Source organism: Pan troglodytes, chromosome 1, assembly GCF_028858775.2.
Source record: "Pan troglodytes isolate AG18354 chromosome 1, NHGRI_mPanTro3-v2.0_pri, whole genome shotgun sequence".
NCBI lineage: Eukaryota > Metazoa > Chordata > Mammalia > Primates > Hominidae > Pan > Pan troglodytes.
The window spans coordinates 75,457,583-75,482,836 of record NC_072398.2 but is presented as its reverse complement, the minus strand read 5'-3'; the positions used below and the strand labels follow the sequence as shown (position 1 = coordinate 75,482,836).

General features: G+C 41.5%; 1 protein-coding gene across 7 annotated transcripts in view; it reads right to left on the bottom strand.

Annotated features, from left to right (window-relative positions):
• Positions 1 to 1,049: 1,049 nt before the first annotated feature.
• ANKRD45 (ankyrin repeat domain 45) overlaps positions 1,050 to 25,254 on the bottom strand; it is a 109,455-nt gene continuing 85,250 nt past the window's right edge. For all 7 annotated transcript variants that reach the window (XM_016932809.3, XM_001148842.8, XM_063811376.1 and 4 more), the window contains 3 exons: positions 21,975 to 22,069; positions 19,696 to 19,834; positions 1,050 to 5,303 (listed from right to left, as the gene is read on the bottom strand). In XM_016932809.3, the coding sequence (XP_016788298.1) occupies positions 5,233 to 5,303; positions 19,696 to 19,834; positions 21,975 to 22,069 (305 nt within the window). In that variant the 3' untranslated portion in view covers positions 1,050 to 5,232. The remainder of the gene's footprint in view (positions 5,304 to 19,695; positions 19,835 to 21,974; positions 22,070 to 25,254) is intronic.

Sequence of the window (25,254 nt, the reverse complement as noted above, 5' to 3'; positions counted from 1 at the left end):
TAGAGGTGATCAAATTTTTTATCCTTTCCCATGGAGCTTTTTTTTTTTTTTTAAAAAGCAATAATAAAGTTATATTTCACCATTTTTTATAAATCCAGCTGAAGGAGATTCTGGTCAGTTTGGGGAGTTGAGCGCTGAGAGGCTGCCCAGTGTTTTCTCCCAACTCCATCTTCTGAAAAGAGACAATACTATTTAATTGAGATAGACACAAAACATAGGGGGGTTAGTCAGTTTCCCATCCTCCTAATATTATAATTGGTTCAGGAGTGGGCATGGACTCAGACAACACCAATTAGATAGCTCCCTAGGTTGGTATATTCCATTATTGGGAGACAGCTGTTCTCTCTCCACTTAGGTTTAGTTGTGATGATGACCCCTCAGAGCAGCTGGAGGCCACCTTCCCAGCTGCATGGAGAAAGCCCACCTAAAGTCTGAAAGGTTCTATGAGGCACCACCTTAGATATTTCTGAATTCTTAACAAATGACTTTATAATTCCACCATGGATTTTATCTTTTTCCCAGAAACCATTCCTTAGGTGGAGAACTTTTTGCCATCTAGAAAGGATAGGATTGAAAAGCAATTTTATTTTCAAAGCCAGTGAGCACTGGCTCTTTTCATATCTTCTAAATCCTAAAATTTATTTGAAAGCGGAAATGTTCCTTCTCAGTTTCTCTCTCTCCTCTCATTTAGTAGAAGCCATACTCAGTCTGGAAATATCCTTAGCAGGGTCATCGAATCCATTCCTTAGACAAAATGTGGCCAAACTTACCCACCATCTCCTAACAAGGGTTTCTCCAGCTTCCAATAACATCTTCCTCTCTTTACTATAAACTCACCAATAGCCTCCTAGAAGGCCCTAGCGCTTCTGCTAATATTGTACTTGAAAGCCTGTAGCTTTCACCCACACCCTCCTCCAGGCCTTTCTGTCCTCTACCATCTAGTCCCAAAGACAATGCCATGTATTTTAGGTTTTGTTATGTCAATTTCTCACTTCCAAGTTATACAATTTGTGAATTATATATTGTTAAGTAACAAATACATAACTGAGTAGCTTAAAACAATAACAATCATTTATTTCGTTCACAAATCTGCAATTTTTTGCATGGCTCAGCACAGAAGGCTTGTCTCCACTCCACACAGCATCAGCTGGGCTGGCTTGACTGGAGGATCTGCTTCTAAGATGGCTCACTCATATGGCTGGCAAGTTGGGGATGACTGCAGGCTGGAGCTCAACCAAGGCTGTGGGCTGGGGCCTCAGTTCCTCCCTGTGGATCTCTCTATAGGCTGGTCAAGAGTGAGCATCTCAAGAGAAAGCATTTCCCCTAGTTAGGCAGAGGCCTCATCACCTTTTATGATCTAGCCTCAGAAATCACATAGAATCACTTCCACTGTAGTGACGAGCCTGCCCAGATTCAAGAGGAAAGAACAGAGACACATCTCTCTACGTGAGGAATGTCATGACCATATTGTAAGAAGAGCATGTGGGAAGGGAGATGTGGCCATCCTGGAAAATACAATCTACCACATATTAGATTGAACATGGGGGCAAGTGTCAGTCCTTTACAATCTGGGGGCATCATGTTAATCTAAATAGCAATCTACTTAGTCCAGAGCAGTAGTTCTCAAAGGCTGGACCACAGGCCAGTTCTGATTCATGACAAAAGTTCCATCATATATGACAAAATAAGAAAAATAAATACAACATAAAGATCTATAATAAAACTTAATTTATTTAACTTAAAGGGTAGAGCCCTACACTGAGATCTCTTCCCTTTTCTGGTGTTAAAATGTCTTTTGTTAAATGATAGTGATAGTAGATAGTAGTTGTTTTATTAATGATGTCCTATCAATCTCCTCCCCTTTTTTACATTTTTTCTGTTCAATTAAATACAGAAGTCTAAAGAACTACTGCCTAAAAGTTATCATAACATTGAATTTAGCCTTTGATTGACTACTTCCCAAATAATGTGGAGGCTTCATTGATTTATTAGTATGCACTTTGAATAGTAATTACTTTGTGGATGTTCAGAAAAAGCCATGCAGCTACCTATGTAACAGCTCAAACTCAAAGCCTAAGGGCATTTAAAGTCGCCTATGAATAGATCTATAATTCAATGTAACAATATGTAACAAGAGATACTATAACTCTCAAAATGGACTAAAATTGTAAATCTATAGATATAAATAAATGTTCAGATTCTCACATCAAAGGAATCTTTGACATGAGATCCAGGAATCTGTTGTAATCACTTGGTTCACATGCCAGAAAGTAAAGTGACATTCAAGGTGAAGGCTTAGAAAATAGAAGGTCAGAGGAGAAATTAGGCGTAGAGATGTTGGATGTATGTGTGGCTTATCTGCTAGAGGAGTAGGAGTTAAAATGGGGCAAGATATGGAGATAAGTGTTGGGAGTCATTTTTATAAAGGTGCACAAGCTCTATAAATTAATGAAGAGGTAATGAGTTCTATGTATAAGGTATTACTAAAAGATAATTCATTCAGTTATTTACTAACTTACTGTTTTATGGACTTTTTAGGTATAAAAAAAGAACAAAACAAAATCCCTACCCTCAAAAAGCTTACAATTCACACAGAAAGACAAACCTGTGAACAATTAAGTAGAATACAGTATGAGGCTATTAGCACTATGGGTGCCCTAAAGAGGGAAAGACTCATTCTTCATAATACTGGTGACAGGGAAGGTCATGGAATAGAGAATTACAGATTGCTTTACCAAAGGTTAGGATTGAATTTTGAGAAATTCCCACAACTAGGGGCAAGAGGAAGAAGAGGAACTGGTGAAGGAGTTAGAAAAGCAGTTTTAAGAGAGTAGAGGAATCATAATTGGCATAAAAGTACCAACACAAGGAGTTTAAAAATAGCATCAGCAAATGTATCAAAAGCTATAAAAAGTTTGAGGATAAGGATTGAAAGATTAACAAAGAGGGAAAATAGGTTTATTTTATACTAAGGGGTCTCCAGAAATGCCTTGGTCTAATTTAGAAATCTTTGAAGTAAGAATCCAGGAATCCCTCCCTAATCTGGAACACACTCCTGGAAAGTAATGTTGTATTCAAAATCCAAGCTCAGAAAATGTAGAGTTAGAGTAGAAAGGACAAAAATGGCACCTGGACTTTTCCTAAATTATTGCAGTCCTTAAGGACACTGGTCTTCGTACAATATACTGTATTAAGAAAATGGGCTAGGCATAGTGGTTCACAGCTGTAATCCCAGGACTTTGGGAGGCCAAGTCAGGAGGAATGCTTGAGGCCAGGAACTCAAAGACCAGCCTGGGAAACGTAGCAAGACTCTATCTCTGCAAATTTTTATTTGTTTTTATTATTATTTTTTGAGATGGAGTCTCACTCTGTCACCCAGGCTGGAATGCAGTGGTGCAATCTCAGCTCACTGCAACCTCCACCTCCCAGGCTCAGGTGATTCTCCTGCCTCAGCCTCCCAAGTCACTGGGATTACAGGCGCATGCCACCACATACAGCTAAATTTTTGTATTTTTAGTAGAGACAGGGTTTCACCATGTTGGCCACGCTTGTCTCAAACCGCTGACCTCAGGTGATCCGCCTGCCTTGGCCTCCCAAAGTGCTTGGATTACAGGTGTGAGCCAGCACCCAGCCTGCAAATGTTTATTTTTTCAATTACCCAAGCATGGTGGGAGGATCACTTGAGTGCAGGAGTTACAGGTTACAGTGAGCTATGATCATGATAACTCCACTGCATTCCAGCCTGGGCAGGAGAGGGAGACCCTGTCAAGAAGGTTGCGGGGGTGGAGAGAGAGAGAGAGATAAGAGAGGAAGAAGGAGTTGGAGAGGGAAGAGGAGGAGGAGAGAGAAGAGGAGGGGGAGGGGAGGGGAGAGGAAGGGAGGGGAGGGGAGGGGAGAGGAAGGGAGGGGAGGGGAGAGGAAGGGAGGGGGAAGGGAGGGGAGGGGAGAGGAAGGGAGGGGAGGGGAGAGGAAGGGAGGGGAAGGGAGGGGAAGGGAGAGGAAGGGAGGGGAAGGGAGGGGAAGGGAGGGGAAGGGAGGGGAAGGGAGAGGAAGGAGAAGGGGAAGGGAAGGGAAAAGGGAGAAGGGAGAAGGAAGGAAAAAAAAAAAGGAGCAAACACAGGTCTTCTTTGTACTGCTCCATAAACACCCACTGGGTCGGCCAAAAAGGTGGCTGAAAGTTATTGCAGTGTTCTTTTGCTTTAAAAAATTGAAACTGAATTGCTCATACATTAAAAGGATAAAAAACTAAAAACTTTGGGAGACATTTAAAACAGGGTTATCTCAAAACCATGGTTAAATAAATGTCAACTGACAAAGTATTACTGAATTACCCATTCCTTTTCCTTCTCCCCATAAGGGAAAACTAGCTTTCAGAACAGGACAAAGAAGAGAAAGCCATAAGAACGAACAATAAGTGCTTTTTAAAAACCATTTTCTTTTCTATAAAACTTTTCCATAAAGTCACAACATAAGAGAAGGTTGAGGCGCCTGATTAAATAAATTAGAAAAAAGGCTTTCCAAACCACCAATATGAAACCAACTATCGTACTTAAAACCTAGGAAATATAAAACAGAATGGGAAGGGAAATGGCCTTCAGTCCAGTTACAATATCTGTATTGCCAGCCTTACAGAATAGGAGAACTCTTCTAAGTATAAAACTATACAGATTTGTGTTTATTAATTTACAGATAGAAGGAGGTCAAAGATAAAGAGGGGTTTTACTCAGAGGTATACCCCACCTCACAGGTGAATTTTAATTTTGGACATAAAAAGTGATAGTTGTACCCAGAGGCTCCTAATCCAAGCCGGTCTTAATATTTCCTTGCTCCAAGTGTCATTCCATAAGATTTCCTTTTTAGGCAGGGAGAACAAATTTTTTCTCTGGAAATAGCCAAATATGTCCTTTTATATGGAATGCCTCAATTACACAGAAAATTATTAGATTCTCTGAGTAGTTCTTAAAGCCTCCACATGGTCTTCATGAATGATTTATACCCAAGTGCTTTCCTGAAGGAGCACGTGAAACTCACATGGGGCTGTGCTTGGAGGAGCAGAGGCGAGGCCAGAGTCCGGACATAAGCATGCTGAACAGGTCAAACAAAACAAGGGCGATGTAATGTTGTACTTAAATACTTAAAGAAACCCACATCTGTTTTCTCGATTTCAAATGGCATGAATAGGTTTGCCTTTCAGATACTAGAAGAAAATGTGGCCTTTTACAGAACGTATGTTCAGTTGGAGGTATCATCTTGACTTCTCTTCTGGTCATGGCTTGTTACAGATTTGGCACTTTTCACTTGACCTGAAAGGAAACAGATTTTAAAATTACATTTAATTAGTTTGCAATATGAAACGAAATGAAGCCAGTTTTTAAGACAATAAGCATGGAATAAATTAGATTGTCCCAGGCTGAACCAGCTACTAATTCAACCCTAGTGTTGTTGGTATGTCATTCAAATAGTCTCTCCTGTTCACTATATTTAAAGCTGTGAGGTCACATTTCCCATATAATCAGTATTATTGTCCCTAGTTCTGCCATTGATGAGAGTAACTTTGAATAAACCGCTAAACCTCTGTTGTCTTCACTTTCTTCACTGCAAAGTCAGGGTTCATTTCAGAGGTTCCATCAAGATCTAACATTCTGTGATATGAAGGTGCTTAGAGAACATGTGATATAGGGGGTCGGGGGAGAGAGGCAAATCTTCACAGATGAGAAGGGAAGGAGGGGGGATTGTTGGGCCAGGTTAATGGTACTGGTGGAGAGGTGGGAATAACCATATATCCAATAGTCCCAGCTACTTAGGAGGCTGAGGCAGGAGGACTGTTTGAACCCAGGAATTCAAGTTCAGCCTGGGTAACATAGCAAGACCCTGTCTCTAAAAAAAAAATTTTAATTGAAAAACAAATTAAGATATCACAAAATCTTAAAAAATAAAAAGTAATTCAGGTCTTAATTATCTCACTCTTAAACTATACTCACTTTCTCTAGTCTCCTCTCCCTCCAATCCATTTTGCAAACAAGCCCAGATTATCCTCCGTACTTAATCTCTCTTCTCTCCCACCCCAAAGCCTTTAAATGACATCCCACTGCCCAAAAAATAAAGCCGAAACTTCTAAGTTTACAATTTAGTAGTTTTAATAAAATGATCACATGTTAACTTTGCAAAAACTCTATTTTCTACATTTCTACTGTACCTTGACACAGACTCAACTACAATCAGCCACATGGGTACTGGCCACTTCCTTATTCCCCACATTTCCACTTTTGATCATAATACTGTGCTTTCATTCTGGAATCTCCTTCATACTCCACACTGGCTATCCATCCTCTCAGGAAACTCTTCTTTCTTCATGATGCTTTATCTTTATACTTAGGCTTCTCTGATCATATAGAGCACTTAGATTATCTTTTCAGGTATGTTCTACTCACAAACTAAGTGGTAGGCTCCTAGGAGAGTGCTATGTGTGTGCTCAACAGATCATATGATTCATATTAGTTCTAGATGGCAAGAAACATTATGTCATACTGTAATATCTGGACTAGGTTAAGTGTCTTAACCTTTAAAAATCCACAACTCCTTTTTGATAAACATAAAAATCTTAGGTACTGATTATCCACATGCAAAAGAATTAAATTGGACCCCTATGGCCTAATACATACATACACACACACACATACACACACACACTATAAAAATATATATCTCAAAATATATCACAGAACCAAACATTAGTGCTAAAACTACAAAACTCTCAGAAGAAAACATAGAATTAAATCTTGGTGACTTTGGATTGGCAATGGTTTCTTAGGTATGACACAGAAAGCAGAAGCAACAAAGGAAAAACAGATAAATTGAACTCAATCCAAATCAAGTTTTTTGTGTTCCAAAACATAATTAAGAAAATGACAAGACAATCCAGAGAATGGGAGGAAATAGAATCATATTTCTGACGAGAGACTTGTATCCAGAATACATAAAGAGCTCATATAACTAAAAAATAAAAAGACAATCCAATCTACAGGTGGCAAGGACAGGTGTGGTGGCTCACACCTGTAACTCCAGCACTTTGGGAGGCCGAGGCAAGTAGATCACTTGAGCCCAGGAGTTTGAGACCAGCCTGGGCAATATGGCAAAACCCTGTCTCTACAAAATGTAGAAAAATTAGCCAGGTGTGGTGGCATACCGCTGTACTCCCAGCTACTTCAGAGGCTGAGGTGGGAGGATTGCTTGGGCCCAGGGAGGTTGAGGCTGCAGTGAGCTGTAACTGTGCCACTGCACTGCAGCCTGGGCAACAGAGTGAGAGCCTGTCTTAAAATGAAAGAAAGAAAAGAAAGAGAGAGAGGGAGGAAGGGAGGAAGGAAAGAAGGAAAGAAGGAAAGAAGGAAGGAAGGAAGGAAAAGTTTCTTCCCTTTAATGACCAGGAAAAGAAAAAAATAAAAATGGGCAAGCAATTCAAATAGATATTTCTCCAGAGAAAATACAGAAATGGCCAGTAAGCATGAAAAGATGCTTAGAATTGTTCGTAATTTGGGAAATGCAAATCAGAATACATTAAGATACCACTTCATACCCACTAGGATGGCTAATTTTTTTTAAAAAGACAATGACCCTCTCCCTCTCCCTCTCCCTCTCCCCACGGTCTCCCTCTCCCTCTCTTTCCACAGTCTCCCTCTGATGCTGAGCCGAAGCTGGACTGTACTGCTGCCATCTCGGCTCACTGCAGCCTCCCTGCCTGATTCTCCTGCCTCAGCCTGCTGAGTGCCTGCAATTGCAGGCGTGCGCCGCCACGCCTGACTGGTTTTTGTATTTTTTTGGTGGAGACGGGGTTTCACTGTGTTGGCCGGGCTGGTCTCCAGCTCCTAACCGCGAGTGATCCGCCAGCCTCGGCCTCCCAAGGTGCCGGGATTGCAGACGGAGTCTCGTTCACTCAGTGCTCAATGTTGCCCAGGCTGGAGTGCAGTGGCGTGATCTCGGCTAGCTACAACCTCCACCTCCAAGCCGCCTGCCTTGGCCTCCCAAAGTGCCGAGATTGCAGCCTCTGCCCGGCCGCCACCCCGTCTGGGAAGTGAGGAGCGTCTCTGCCTGGCCGCCCATCATCTGGGATGTGAGGAGCCCCTCTGCTCGGCTGCCCAGTCTGGGAAGTGAGGAGCACCTCTTCCCGGCCGCCATCCTGTCTAGGAAGTGAGGAGCGTCTCTGCCCAGCCGCCCATCGTCTGAGATGCGGGGAGCGCCTCTGCCCCACCGCCCCGTCTGGGATGTGAGGAGCACCTCTGCCTGGCCGCAACCCCGAATGGAAGGTGAGGAGTGTCTCTGCCCGGCCACCCCGTCTGAGAAGCGAGGAGCCCCTCCGACCAGCAGCCGCCCCGTCTGAGAAGTGAGGAGCCCCTCCGCCCAGCAGCCGCCCCATCTGAGAAGTGAGGAGCCCCTCCGCCTGGCAGCTGCCCCGTCTGGGAAGTGAGGAGCATCTCTGCCTGGCAGCCGCCCCCTCCGGGAGGGAGGTGGGGGGCAGCCCCCGCCCGGCCAGCCGCCCCGTCCGGGAGGGAGGTGGGGGGGTCAGCCCCCGCCCGGCCGCCGCCCCGTCCGGGAGGTGGGGGGGCGCCTCTGCCCGGCCGCCCCTTCTGGGAAGTGAGGAGCCCCTCTGCCCGGCCACCACCCCATCTGGGAGGTGTACCCAACAGCTCATTGAGAACAGGCCATGACGACGATGGCGGTTTTGTGGAATAGAAAAGGGGGAAAGGTGGGGAAAAGATAGAGAAATCAGATTGTTGCTGTGTCTGTGTAGAAAGAAGTAGACATGGGAGACTTTTCATTTTGTTCTGTACTAAGAAAAATTCTGCCTTGGGATGCTGTTGACCTATGACCTTACCCCCAACCCTGTGCTCTCTGAAACATGTGCTGTGTCCACTCAGGGTTAAATGGATTAAGGGCGGTGCAAGATGTGCTTTGTTAAACAGATGCTTGAAGGCAGCAGACTCGTTAAGAGTCATCACTACTCCCTAATCTCAAGTACCCAGGGACACAAACACTGCGGAAGGCCACAGGGTCCTCTGCCTAGGAAAACCAGAGACCTTTGTTCACTTGTTTATCTGCTGACCTTCCCTGCACTATTGTCCTATGACCCTGCCAAATCCCCCTCTGTGAGAAACACCCAAGAATGATCAATAAAAAAAATAAAATAAAATAAAATAAAAAAAAGAAAGAGCTAAACCTGTTTGTCCCTGGGAAACAGAAACTGTGGAAAAGGGGCTCTACGGCCGCTATTTTCCTAAATTTTGTATAACTATCTCTGAAAACATCTATCTGCAGAACTTTGATAAAAACTACAAATAGAAACCAGTTTTAAATTTCAATTTCCAAATAGTTATAGCTTCCGTAAAGTGGAATTCTTACCATCATAAATATGATGGAATTATGCAATATAGTCCAACATTTCCATTTAACATATTGGACAGCCACTTTCATAGATTTCGTATGCAAATCTGCCTGCTTGCTAAAATCAATACTCCTGGTACTTTTGCAGTCATTTACAGATATGCACAAAGCAGAGAAAAATCTGAGGTTCCCAACACGCATGTTCCCAGCAAAGGCTGAACAAGATGACACTATCTTCTTAAATAAGACAGCTATTATACCATAAACAAGGGTCCTTTTTGAGGTGTAGTGTCCTGTTTTTGGCTTTTTTTTCTTTTTGTTGGGATTTTGTTGTTTTATTTTATTTTATTTTATTTTTGAGACAGAGTGTAGCTGTTGCCCAGGCTGGACTGCAGGGGCGTGATATCAGCTCACTGCATCCTCCACCTCCCGGATTCCGGTGATCATCCTGTCTCAGCCTCCTGAGCAGCTGCAATGACAGGTGCACGCCACTGCATCTTGCTAATTTTTTTGTATTTTTAGTAGAGACAAGGTTTCACCAGGTTGGCCAGGCTGGTCATGAACTTCCAACCTCCAGTAATCCACCCGCCTCAGCCTCCCAAAGTGCTGGAATTACAGGCGTAAGCCACCGCACCCGGCCTAGATGTTGTTGTTTAAAAATGCCCCCCCAGACCGGGCGCGGTGGCTCACGAGGTCAGGAGATTGAGACCATTCTGGCCAACATGGCGAAACCCCATCTCTACTAAAAATGCAAAAATTAGCTGGGCGCGGTGGCATGTGCCTGTAATCCCAGCTACTCGGGAGGCTGAGGCAGGAGAATCGCTTGAACCAGGGAGTCAGAAGTTGCAATGAGCTGAGATTGCGCCACTGCACTCCAGCCTGGCGACAGAGTAAGACTCCGTCTCAAAAAAAAAAAAAAAAAAAATGCCCCCCAAGTGTAGTGCTGAAGTGTGGTCTAGTGCTCCGAAGTGCAAGAACGATTTAATGTGTCTTACAGAGAAAATACTGTGTTAGGTAAGTTTCATTCAGACATGAATTATAGTGCTGTTGGTTGTGAGTTCAATGTTAACAAAATTAACAATAAAATTAAATAAGGTGTCTTTAAATAGAAAAAAAAAAGACAATGACAAATACTGACAAAGATGTGGAGAAATTTGAATCTTCATGTACTGCTGGTTGGAATATAAAATGGAAATCAGTTTATAACTCAGCAATATACCAAAGAAAAAGGAAAACATGTGACCACACAAAAATTTTCATACAACAGTTCATTGCAGCATTATCTATAATTGCCAAAAGAGTGGAAACCCAAATGTCCATCAATTGATAAATAGATTAAATTTGGGCCGGGCACGGTGGCTCACACCTGTAATCCCAGCACTTTGGGAGGCAGAGGCAGGCGGATCACGAGGTCAAGAGATCAAGACCATCCTGGCTAACATGGTGAAACCCCGTCTCTACTAAAAATACAAAAAATTAGCTAAGCATGGTGGGGGGCGCCTGTAGTCCCAGCTACTCAGGAGGCTGAGCCAGGAGAATGGCATGAACCCAGCAGGCGGAGCTTGCAGTAAGCCGAGATCGTGCCACCGCACTCCAGCCTGGGCAACAGAGTGAGACTCCATCTCAAAAAAAAAAAATAGATTAAATTTGTACCCACAAAATGGAATATTTAGCCATAAAGCAGAATGAAGTACTGATACATGTTACCACATGGATGGACATTAAAAATATTATGCCAAGTGAGAGAGGCCACCACGAAAGGCAACACATACTATATTATTTCATTTATAAATGTTCAGGGGCAGGTCCAGAGGGCAGCCATCCTAACCCAACCTGCCCTGCCCCCAGAAAAAAAAGTTAAAAAAAAAATGTTCAGAGAAGGCAAATCCAGAGACAGAAAGTAGATTAGTGGTTGCCAGGGCTTGAGGGAGGGAAGAATAGGAAGTGACTGCTAATAGCTATAGGGTTTCTTTTCAGAGAGGTAAAACTCGAAAGTTAGATAAGGGTGATAATTACACAACTTTGTGAATATACTGAAAACCACTGAATTGTACTCTTTAAAATGATTAATTTTAAGGTGTGAGAATTATATCTCAATAAAGCTATTATTTTAAAAAAATGTTAGGGGTGTGCCTGCCACCAAGATTCTGATACGTTCACCTTTCTGATTCTTAGGCTAGTATTCCCACAGTAGGTTTTTCCAAAAATATAGAATTATAATACTGAAACTGCTTTTTAAAATGCTGCCAAGAGGAACTGAGATGGCCGATTAGAAAAAGCTGCAGTCCACAGCTCTCATGGAAAATAAAAACAGTGAGTGAATTCAGCACCTTCAAATGAAATATCCAGGTTCTTCCATTGGGACTCACTAGGCAAATGGCTTGACCCAGAAAGAGTGAAGAAAAGTAGAGTGGGGCAATGGCCCACCCAAGAGCGGCACAGAGCCAAAGGAACCCCCACCCCCAGCCAAGGGAAGCAGTGAGTGATTGTGCGACCACTCACAATGTACGTGTGGCTTATCTGCTTGAGGAGTAAGTAAAGTGAGAAACCACACTTCTCACACAGATCTTTGCAACCCACCGATCACGAGATCCCCTCATGAGCCCATGCCACCAGAGCCTTGGGTCTGATACACAGACCTATGTGGAGTCTTGGCAAAGCAGATGCTCAGGCTCACACAGAGACCCAGGAGTTTTACATACTCTGGCCCCAGGAATCCCAGCAAGGCAGGAGATCCATTTATATGCTCCCCTAGGAATAGGGCTGAATCCAGAGAGCCAAGCAGTGTCATTTTGTGGGCCCCACTTCCACGGCACTTCACAAGTTAAGACCCACCACCTTGGAATTCCTGCCAGACAGCGCAACAGGCTGGAGACTGCCTGAGATGGATGAGTTCCCAGGGGGTAGAGGCAGGTGCCATCCATTTCTGCAGTTTGTTCAACTCAGCCCTTCTAGCCTTCCAGCTCTGGGGAGTTCAAGAAGTCCTGATGAGGAGGAGTCCTGCACAATGCAGCACAGCTGCTGTGCCAGATTGTGGCCAGATTGCTTCTTTAAATGGGACCCCAATGCATTCCCCTTCACTGGGTGGGGCCTCCCTGCAGGAATTACAGCAACTCCAGCCAGGGTTATACAGACATAACTCTGATCTCTTTTAAGATGGAGCCACTGTGGGGAGGGATGACCGATGTCTCTGCGGTTCAGTCAACAGCCTTTCGGCCTGCTGGCTCTGGAGAGTCCAGGCAGTCTGGATGAGGAAGGGCTATCCCCAACACAGCACACCTGCTCCACCAAAAAGCAGCCAGACTGCTTCTTTAAGCAGGTCCCTTATCCCATCCCTCCTGACTGAGTGAGACCTCCCAACACGGGTCTTCAGATACCTCCTACAGGAGTGTCCAGGCTGGCAACAGATCAATACCCCACTGGGACAAAGCTCCCAAAGAAAAGAGCAGGTTGTTGTCCTTGCTGTTTCACAGGCTTTACTTGCTGATACCTCCAGGTAGAGGAAAAACCAAGGCAACTTCCAGTTTTCTGGAGCCATCCCCCAGCAAACTGCAGCAGCCCTACAGAAAAGTGGCCTGACTTTTAAAAGAAAAACACACAAACAGAAAGCAACAGCAGCAGCAGCATCAACAAAAAAGGCCTCAAAAAAACTCCATTCAAAGGTCAGCAACCTCAAAACTCAAAGGTAGATAAGCCCACAAAGATGAGAAAGAATCAATGCAAAAATGCTGAAAACTCAAAAAGCCCAAGTGCCTCTTCTTCTACAAGTGACTGCAACACCTCTCCAGCAAGGGCATGGAACTGAGGCCAAGATGGCTGAAATGACAGTAGGCTTTAGAAGGTGGGTAATAATGAACTTCACTGAGCTAAAGGAACACATTGTAACCCAATGCAAAGAAGCTAAGAATCATGATAAAACAATACAGGAGCTGAAAACCAGAATAGCCAGTTTAGAGGGGAGCATAACTGACCTGATGGAGCTGAAAACCATGATGCAAGAAGTTCACAATGCAAACACAAGTATCAATAGAAGAACAGACGAAGAGGAGGAAAAAATGTCAGAGCTTGAAGACTATCTTTTGAAATAGGAAGACAAGAATACAGAAAAAAAGAATGAAAAGGAATGAACAAAACCTCTGAGAAATATGGGACTACGTAAAAAGACCAAACCTATGACTGATTGGGGTACCTGAAAAAGACGGGGAGAATAAAACCAAGTTGGAAAACATACTTCAGGATATTATCCAGGAGAATTTCCCCAACCTAGCAAGACAGGCCAACATTCAAATTCAGGAAATCCAGAGAACCTCAGTAAGATACTCCATAAGAATATCAACCCCAAGACACATAATCATCAGATTCTCCAAGGTCAAAATGAAAGAAAAAATGTTAAAGGTGGCCAGACTGAGAGGCCACATCACCTATAACGGGAAACCCATCAGACTAACAGTGGACCTCCGAGTGGAAACCCTAAAACCAGAAGAGATTGGGGGCCAATATTCCACATTCTTAAAGAAAAGAATTTCCAACCCAGAATTTCATATCCAGCCAAACTAAGCTTCATAAGCAAAGGAGAAATAAGATCCTTTTCAGACAAGCAAACACTGAGGGAATTTGTCACCACCAGCCCTGCCTTGCAGGAGCTCCTGAAGGGAGCACTAAATATGGGAAGGAAAACCCATTACCAGCCACTACAAAAACAAACTGAAGTACACAGACCAGTGACACTTTGAAGCAACCACATAAACAAGTCTGCAAAAATAACCAGCTAGCATCATGATGACAGGATCAAATTCACACATAACAATATTAAGCTTAAATGTAAATGGGCTAAATGCCCCAATTAAGAGACACAGAATGGCAAGCTGGATAAAGATCCAAGACCCATCAGTATGCTGTCTTCAAGAGACCCATCTCATGTGCAAAGACACACATAGGCTCAAAAAAAGATGAAGGAAAACTTACCAAGCAAATGGAAAACAGGAAAAAAGCAGGGATCACAGTCCTAGTTTCTGACAAAACAGACTTTAAACCAACAAAGGTCAAAAAGGACAAAGAAGGGGCTGGGCATGGTGGCTCATGCCTGTAATCCCAGTACTTTGAGAGGCCAACATGGGTGGATCACCTGAGGTCAGGAGTTCGAGACCAGCCTAGCCAACATAGTGAAACCCAGTCTCTACTAAAAATACAAAAATTAGCCAGGTGTGGAAGTGGCCACCTGTAATCCCAGCCACTCGGGAGGGGGAGGCAGAAGAATCGCTTGAACCGAGGAGACGAAGTTTGCAGTAAGCCAAGATTGCACAATTGTACTCCAGCCTGGGTGACAAAGCAAGACTCCATCTCAAAAAAAAAAAAAAAAAAAAAGACAAAGAAACAAAGAAGGGCATTACATAACAATAAAGGGTTCAATTCAACAAGAAGAGCTAACTATCCTAAATATATATGCACACAATACAGGAGCACCCAGATTCATAAAACAAGTTCTTAGAAACCTACAAAGAGACTTAGACTCATACACAATAATAATGGGAGACTTTAACACCCCACTGACAATGTTAAAAAGACCATCCAGACAGAAAATTAACAAAGATATTCAGGACCTGAACTCAGCTTTGGATCAAGCACACTTGATAGATATCTACAAAACTCTTCACCCAAAAACAACAGAATATACGTTCTTCTCATCACCACGTGGCACTTACTCAAAAATTGATCACATATGCAGAAGTAAAACAGTCAGCAAATGCAAAAGAACTGAAATCATAACAAACTGTCTCTCAGACCACAGTGCAATCAAATTAGAATTTGATGCTAAGAAATTCACTCAAAACCACACAACTGCATGGAAATTGAACAACCTGCTCCTGAATGACTCCTGGGTAAATACTGAAATTAAGGCAGAAATCAAGAAGTTCTTTGAAACTAATGAGAACAAAGAGACAATGTACCAGAATCTCTGGGATACAGCTAAAGCAGAGTTAAGAGGGAGATTCACGGCACTAAATGCCCACATCAAAAAGCTGGAAAGACCTCAAATTAACAACCTAACACCACAACTGAAAGAACTAGAGAACCAAGAGCATGGACACAGGAAGGGGAACATCACACTCTGGGGACTGTTGTGGGTTGTGGGGAGGGATAGCATTGGGAGATATACCTAATGCTAGATGACGAGTTAGTGGATGCAGCGCACCAGCATGGCACATGTATACATATGTAACTAACCTGCACATTGTGCACATGTACCCTAAAACTTAAAGTATATAAAAAAATAAGAACCAAGAGCAAACAAACCCCAAAGTTAGCAGAAGACAAGAAATAATCAAAATCGGAGCAGAATTGAAGGAGACAGAGACACAAAAAAACCCTTCAAAAAAATCAATGAATCCAGGAGCTGGTTTTTTGGAAAAAAATTAATAAAATAGATAGACCACTAGCCAAATTAATAAATAAGAAAAGCAGAAGAATCAAATAGACACAATCAGAAATGATAAAGGTGATATCACCACTGATTCCACATCAAAACAACCATCAGACAAACTATAAACAATTCTATGAACATAAAGTAGAAAAGCTAGAAGAAATGAATAAATTCCTGGACACATACACCCTCCAAAGAGTGAACCAGGAAGAAATTGAATCCCTGAATAGACCAATAATGAGTTCTGAAATTGAGGCAGTAATAAATAGCCTACCAACCAAAAAGAAGCCCAGGACCAGATGGATTTACAGCTGAATTCCACCAGAGGTATAAAGAAGAGCTGGTACCATCCCTACTGAAACTATTCCAAAAAATTGAAAAGGAAGGACTCCTTTCTAACTCATTGTATGAGGCCAGCATCATCCTGATACCCAAACCTGGCAGAGATACAACAGAAAAAGAAAATTTTCGGCCAATATCCCTGATGAACATTGATACAAAAATCCTCAATAAAATACTGGCAAATCAAATCCAGCAGCACATCAAAAAGTTTATTCATCATGATCAAGTTGGCTTCATCTCCAGGATGCAAGGTTGGTTCAGCATACACAAATCAATAAATGTAATTCATCACATAAGCAGAACTAAAGACAAAAACCACATGATTATCTCGATAGAGAAAGAAAAGGCCTTTGATAAAATTCAATATCTCTTCATGTTAAAAATTCTCAATAAACTAAGTATTGAAGGAACATACCTCAAAATAATCAGAGCCCTATATGAAAAACCCACAGCCAATATCATAATGAAAGGACAAAAAGTGGAAGCATTCCCCTTGAAAACCAGCACAAGAAAAGGATGCCCTCTCCCACCATGCCTATTCGACATAGTATTGGAAATTCTGGCTAGGGAAATCAGGCAAGATAAACAAATAAACAGTATTCGAATAGGGACAGAGGAAGTTAAATTATCTTTGTTTGCAGATAACATGATCCTATATCTAGGAAATCCTATTATCTCAGCCCAAAAGCTTCTTAAACTGATAAGCAACTTCAGCAAACTATCAGGATACAAACTCAATGTGCAAAAATTGCTAGCGTTTTTATACACCAACAACAGGCAAGCAGAGAGCCAAATCATGAATGAAATCCACTTCACAATTGCTACAAAAAGAATAAAATACATAAAAATACAGCAGTCAAGGGAAGTGAACAACCTCTTGAAGGAGAACTACAAACCACTGCTCAAGGAAATCAGAAAGGACACAAACAAATGGAAAAACATTCCATGCTCATGGACTGGAAGAACTAATATTATGAAATGACCACACTGCCCAAAGTAATTTATAAATTCAATGCTATTCCCATTAAACTGTCATTGACATTCTTCACAGAATTAGAATAAACTATTTTAAAATTCATATGGAATAAAAAAAGAGCCTGAATAGCCAAGACAATCCTAAGCAAAAAGAACAAAGCTGGAGGCATCATGCTACCCAACTTTGAACTATACTACAAGGCTACAGTAACAAAAACAGCATGGTATTGGTACAAAAACAGACACATAGACCAATGGAAAAGAATAGAGAACTCAGAAATCAGACCACACACCTACAACCATCTGATCTTCAACAAACCTGACAAAAACAAGTAATGGAGAAAGGATTCCCTATTTAATAAATGGTGTTGGGAAAACTGGTTAGCCATATGCAGAAAATTGAAACTGGACCCCTTCCTTACACCTTATACAAAAATTAACTCAAGATAGATTAAAGACTTAAATGTAAAACCCAAAACTATAAAAACCCTAGAAGAAAATCAAGGCAATACCATTCAGGACATAGGTGCAGGCAACGATTTCATGAGTAAAACACCAAAAGCAATTGCAACAAAAGGAAAAATTGACAAATAGGATCTAATTAAACTAAAGAGCTTCTGCACAGCAAAAGAGACTATCATCAGAGTGAACAGACAACCTACAGAAAATTTTTGCAATCTATTCATCTGACAAAGGTCTAATATCCAGAGGCTACAAGGAACTTATACAAACATACAAGCAAAAAACAAACAACCCCATTAAAAAGTTGGCAAAAGGCATGAACAGACACTTCTCAAAAGAAGACATTCAAAAAAAAAAAAAGGCTGGGCATGGTGGCTCATGCCTGTAATCTCAGCAATTTGGGAGACTGAGGTGGGCGGATCACCTGAGGTCAGGAGTTCAAGACCAGCCTGGCCAACATGGTGAAACCCTGTCTCTACAAAAAAATATAAAAATTAGCTGGGCATGGTGGCACACATGTAATCCCAGCTACTCAGGAGGCTGAGGCAAGAGAATCGCTTGAACCCAGGAGGTGGGGGTTACAGTGGAGGCGGGGGTTACAGAACCCAGTCTGAGTGACAAGAGTAAGACTCCGCCTCGAAAAAAAAAACACACATTCATGTAGTCAGTAAACAAACATGAAAAAAAGCTCAACATCACTGATCATTAGAGAAATGAGAATCAAAAATACAATGACACACCATCTCATGCCAGTCAGAATGGCAATTATTAAAAAGCCCAGAAACAACAGATGCTGGCAAGGTTGTGGATAAAAAGGAATTCTTATACACTGTTGGTAGGAATGCAAATTAATTTAACCATTGTGGAAGACAGTATGGCAATTCCTCAAAGATCTAGAGACAGAAATACCATTTGACCCAGCAATCCCATTAATGGGTATATACCCAAAGGAATATAAATCATTCTATTATAAAGATATATGCATGTGTATGTTCATTGCAGCACTATCCACAATAGCAAAAACATGGAATCAACCCAAATGCCTATCAATGATAGACTGGGTAAAGAAAATGTGGAACATATATACCATGGAATACTATGCAGCCATAAAAAGGAACGAGACCACGTCCATTTAAAAGACATGGATGGAGCTGGAAGCCATTATCCTCAGCAAACTAACGCAGGAACAGAAAACCAAACACTGTATGTTCTCACTTGTAAGTGGGAGCTGAATGATGAGAACACATGGACACTTGGAGGGGAACAACATACACTGTGGGGGTGTGGGGAGGGACAGCATCAGGAAGAATAGCTAATGGATGCTGGGCTTAATACCAAGGTGATGGGTTGATCTGAGCAGCAAACCACCATGGCACACGTTTACCTATGTAACAAACCAGCACATCCTGCACATGTACCCTGGAACTTAAAATAAATGTTGAAGGAAAAAAATAAAAAAATATATAAATAAAATAAAATGTTGCCACCCTATCTCCCAGGAGGAGATGCCTCCTAGATGAGAATCAAAATCACCGACAGGCCCAGTGTGGTGGCTCACACCTGTAAAGCCAACACTTCAGGAGGCTGAGGCAGGAGGATTACATGAAGCTAGGAGTTCAAGACCAGCCTGAGAAACATAGCAAGACCCTATCTCCATAAAAAATTTAAAAATTGGCCAAGCATGGTAATGCCTGCCTGTGGTCCCAGGTACTCAGGAAGCAGGAGTATCACTTGAGCTCAGGAGGTGGAGGCTGTGGTAAGCTACAATCACACCACTGCACCCCAGCCTGGGTAACAGAGGAACACTCTGCCTCCGGGAAAAAAAAAAAAAAAAAAAAAAATCAAAGCAAAGCTACAGTAATCCCATAAAATTTAATGACTGATGATGGTAATATTAAGATTAGTATTAGACATTTCCTATAGGAAGAATTCAGTTATTATTAGTTATTACTAATATTGAAAATAATGAAACTAGGGAACTATATCATAGATTAGTGCTTGTAACAATGTTAATAACTACTTAATGAAGATTGTTAAAATCAGTATATCTCAAAAATAACAACATTGAACTTAATTTTCATCCCTTCTGACATTCAAACCACCTTTTATCCAAAACTTACGTGGTGTAGTCATTTTTGTGAAGATAGGAGTCACAATATCTTCCAGTTGTTGTCTCTGTTCAAAAAGCTCATTAATGGAAGCTTCTGTATGGGTTTCCAACCACTCATTTTTTGCACGGCATGCACTGAGGATGGTATTCTAGGGACAGAAATACAGAGTTTGCTCTCCACTTATTTATTGAAAAATAAAACTCAACAGTATCTCTAAACCAGCACGTCCAACTGAACTTTCTGTGATGATAGAAATATTCTGTACCTGCATTGTCCAATACAGTAGCCATTAGATATAAATAGCTATTGAGCACTAGAAATGTGGCTAGGGTGACTAAGGAACTACATTTTAAATTTTATTTAATTTTAAATAATTCAAATTTGAATAGTCACATGTGGCTAGTATCTATTATATTGGACAGCGCAGCTCTAACGTTAGTGGAATATGAGCACAATAAAACTCACCATCAACAGTCATGAAGCCTGGTACCATTCTACACTTTCTCCCTAATTCTTTATTTTTGTTAAGCCCTGTGACTAAAAGAAGTACTTGCAAAGACCAGAAAAGAATGGGTGGATGGTATGAGTTGCATGCAACTCAAAAGACAATGCTGATATTTTATTCCCTCTCAAATGGTTCACAGAAGGAGGAAGTTCAAGAAATACAAGAAAAGCTCCACCTTACTGAAAATCTCTCAATTTGCATTGTAAAATTATCTCATCGCACATATGCAGCAAATTTCTGATGTCTGATTTAAGATGTTTATTATACTATGGTCTGTAAAAATAAAGATAAATAAATACATTTGTGGTATGTCCTGTCCATACTGTTAAATAATAAGCAGTAGCATATGCAGAAGTATGTAGAAGCAGGTAGACTTAGAGAGGTGTCCATAATATCTTATTGAGAAGGAAAAAAAGTAAAATTAAAGAATAATATATATAAGTGTGATCTCATTTTTATAAAAACAAAATCTTTCATAAAATTCCTATTATGTGTATGGATACATATGATTATATAAGTGAAAGGGAAAACATAACACAAAATTATTTTCGAAACCACATAGTAGGTATTAAGAATAGAAATAGAAAAGGGAAAACTATTATGTTTGCTTTAGACATTCTGATTTTTTCTAATTATTACTATGTATACATAATAATTTCTAGTTCAAATAATCAAATTTTTTAAAATTAAATTAAGAATGTTCTAGTAACTAGTTTGATAAAGCACTATTTCTTTGTGTCAGGAAAATTTTGCTTTGCAGATCTGATAGCTCCAAAAGCTATTCTAATAAATTTTGCCTACATTTTGTTTGTTTCACAAGAGATTTTGCAGAGTACTCTACAAGACACAAGTGCAATGTATAACTTATCAAGTGCTTAGACTTGGTGATATCTTATACTTTTAGCAATACCTAATTCTTTTTCATCTGAATAATAAGTCACAGGAAATTCACAGAGCATCCTGCACAAAAATAAACGAAATAATTTAAAACCAAAACACATTTCTGATACCTTCAGTATATTTTTTAAATGTACATTCAGAGCACTAAACTATTCCACAGGGAATGCTTAGATCTAGTACTTAGATATGTGGCAAGTGGGCTTTAAAATTACTGTGTTTACAGCTGTGTATCTCTTTTCCCATTCTGGAAAATTTGACACATTAAATAATATGCAATGTATTTGTACATGTACATATATACTAAAATATACAATGTATATCTCATTTTTGAAGCAAAATAATGAAATGAATATTTCCATTGTATTATTTTGGACCCTACCAGTCCAGAACCAGAACACTACCAGTACTATTAATACAGCTTCTGTCCCTCCCCATCCCACCCCCTGACTGCCTTCAAGAGATAACTATGATCTGTGCTTATCCCTTTGCTTGGCTTTTTAAATAGTTTTACTCCCATATGTAGGCATCCCTAAATTATATAGTTTGATATTGCTTGTTTTTGAGCTTTATAAAAGTCTATGTAGTCTTTGATAATTTTTTTTACTCAATATTACATTTCTAAGATTCGGCCATGTTGCTGGGTTTGATACTTAGTACATCTCTATGTCACTCTTTAATACTATTTATTTTAGTTTTGATCAGACTATCCTCTATTAGAGGTTTATAAAGAAAGGAAGGGAAGGTAGGAGGGAAGAAGGAAAGAAAGAGGGAGGAGGGAGGAAGTAAGGACCACCACCTGCCTTTAGAACATCAGTGCAAAAATTAAAATGTAAGACAAAATTCTCAAAACACTACAGAACAAGCAATAATCACAATACAGTACCTTGTCTTCCTTAAGGAGTTTCCCTGATCCCTTTTCTGTGTCAGTAACAGCTAAAGAGACTTTTGCAATATATTTTTTCAGAGTCAGCCTTGCATCTGAAAGAATGGACAGAAACACACACATGACAAGACAAACACAAGAGGCAGAGCAAGATAGTCAAATGGAAGCCTCCACTGTACACCCCACCCCACAGAAACACCAAATTGAAAAACTATCCATACAAAAAAGCACCAACATGAGAACCAAAAATCAGGTAAGCAATCACAGTAGCTCATTTTAACATCATATTAAGGAAAGAGGCACTGAAGAGGGTAGGAAAGACAGTTTTGAACTGCCTACACCACACTTCCCCCATACCCCTGGTAATAGCCACACAGTGCAGACAGAGAATCTATATGCTTGAGGGAGAGCACAGTGACTGTGGGACTTTGCACTACAGCTCAATGCTTCCCTATCATAGAAGAAAGCAACATGGGGCAGAATTCAGCTGACAACCATGGATGCAGCATTTAGACCAGCCCTAGCCAGAGGGGAAGCACACAGCCCAGCAGTTGGAATCTGAGTTCCAGCAGGCCCCACCACTACAGGCTAAAGTGCTATGGGGTCCTAAATAAACTTGAAAGGCCATCTAGGCCACGAGGGCTGCAATTCCTGGGCAAGTCCTAGTGCTGTGCAGGGATCAGAGCCAGTGGACTTGGGGTGCACATCACCTAGTGAGACACCAGCCTGAATGGCCATGAGAGTGCTTGCCACCGCTCTGCCAATCCCAGGCAACACAGCTTACAGCTCTGGGAGAGACTCCTTTCTTCTGCTTGAGGAGAAGAGAGGCAAAAGTGAATAAGACTTTGTCTTGCAACTTGGATACCAGCTCAGCCACAGTAGAACACGGCACCAAGCAGAGTCCTGAGGCCCCCATTCCAGGCCCTAACTCCAAGGTGGTATTTCTAGACACATCCTGAGCCAGAAGGGAACCAGCTGCCTTGAAGGGAAGGACCCAGTCCTGGCAGGATTCATCACCTGCTGACTAAAGAGCCCTTGGGTCCTGAATAAGCAGCAATGATACCTAGGCAGTACTCACCACGGACCTTGGGTGAGACTCAGAGCCATGCTGGCTTCAGGGGTGACCCAGAACATTCCCCAGCTGTAGGGACTAAGGGGAGAGACACCTTCTGCTTGACGAAAGGAGAGGGAAGAGTAAATGGGACTTTGTCTTGCAACTTGGGTACCAGCTCAGCCACAGTGGTGTAGCACACCAAGCAGGATCCTAAGGTCCCTGATTCCAAGCCTTGGCTCCTGAAGAGCATTTCTGGGCCTGGCCTGGACCAGAGGAGAGCCCACTGCCCTGAAGGGAGAAACGCATGCTGGGCAGTATTCACCACAGGCTGATTGTAGAGCCCTTGGGCCTCAAGTGAATACCAGCAGTAGCCAGGTGGACTTGCTGTGGGCCTGGGCAGTGGTGGCCACAGGGAGAGACTACTCTGTTAGAAGAAAGGGGAGAGGAAAAGTGGGAAGGACTTTGTCTTATGGCTCGGGTGCCAGCTCAGCTGCAGTAGAATAGAGCACCAGCTAGATTCCTAAGGTTCTTGACTCCAGGACTTGACTCCCAGATGGCATCTCCAGACCCACCCAGAGCCTGGGGGAACTTGTTGCCTTTACGGAAGGACACATGCCTGGCTGTATTTGCCAACTGCTGATTGTAGACCATTGGGCCTTGAGTGAATATAAGCAATAACTAGGCAGTGGCCACCACAGGCCTTGGGCAAGACCCAGTGCCATGCTGGCTTCAGGTCTGACCCAGGGCAGTCCTAGTGGTGGTGGCCACAGGGGTGCTTGTGTTACCCCTCCCCCAGTTCTAGGCAGCTCAGCACAGAGAGAGAGACTCTGTTTATTGAGGGGAAAGTAAGAAAAGAAAAAAAGAGTTTCTGCCTGATAATCCAGGGCATTTTCCCACATCTTACCCAAGACCATGAAGACAGTATCTCTACAAGTCTGCAAGAGCCACAGCGTTACTGAGCTTGGGGTGCCCCCTAATGCAGATACGGCTAGAGTAACCAAAAACTTAGATCACAACATCCAAGTCCCTTCAAATACGTAGAAAGCCTTCCCAAGAAGGACAGGTACAAACAAGCCCAGACTGCAATACCTACAATAAATACCTAACTCTTCAATGCCCAGATGCCAGTGGACATCCACAAGCAAGAAGGTCAGTCAGAAAAATAGGACCTCATCAAACAAACTAAGTAAGGCCCCAGTGATCAATCCCAGAGTGAAAGAGATATGTGACCTTTCAGAGAGAGAATTCAAAATAGCTATTTTGAGGAAACTCAAAGAAATTCAAGATAACACAGAGGAAGAATTCAGAATCCTATCAGATAAAATTAACAAAGAGTTTGGAACAACTTAAAAGAATCAAGCAGTAATTATGGAGGTGAAAAATGCAATTGACATACCAAACAATGCATGAGAGTCTCTTAACAGTAGAATTGATCAAGCAGAAGAAAGAACTAGTAAGCCTAAAGACAGGTTATTTGAAAATACAGTCAGAGGAGACAAAAGAAAAAAGAATAAAAAACAATGAAGCACTCCTATAAGATCTAGAAAATAGCCTCAAAAGGGCAAATCTAAAAGTTTCTGGCCTTAAAGAGGAGGTAGAGAGAGAGCAGGGTAAAAAATTTATTCAAAGGAATAATATTAATAAAAAAAAGAACTTCCCAAACCTAGAGAAATATATCAATATTCAAGTACTAGAAGATTATAGAACACCAAGCAGTTTTAGCCCAAAGAAGACTACCTCAAGGTATTTAGTAATCAAACTCCCAAAAATCAGGGATAAAGATCCTAAAAGCAGCAAGAGAAAAGAAACCAATAACATATAACGGAACTCCAATACATCTAGCAACAGACTTTTCAGTAGAAACCATATAGGCCAGGAGAGGGTGGCATGACATATTTAAAGTGCTAAAGGAAAATAACTTTTACCCTAGAACAGTGTATCCATGAAAATATCCTTCAAACACATCAGAGAAATATTTTCGCAGGCAAACAAAAGCTGAGGGATTTCATCAACACTAGACTTGTCCTAGAAGAAATGCTAAAGGGAGTTTTTTAATCTGAAAGAAAAGGATGTTAATGAGCCATAAGAAATCATCAGAAGATATAAAACTCACTGGTAATAGTAAGTACACAGAAAACCACAAAATACTATGTATGACACTGTAATTATGGTGGGTAAACTACTCGTATTTTGAATAGAAAGACTAAAAGATTAACCTATCAAACA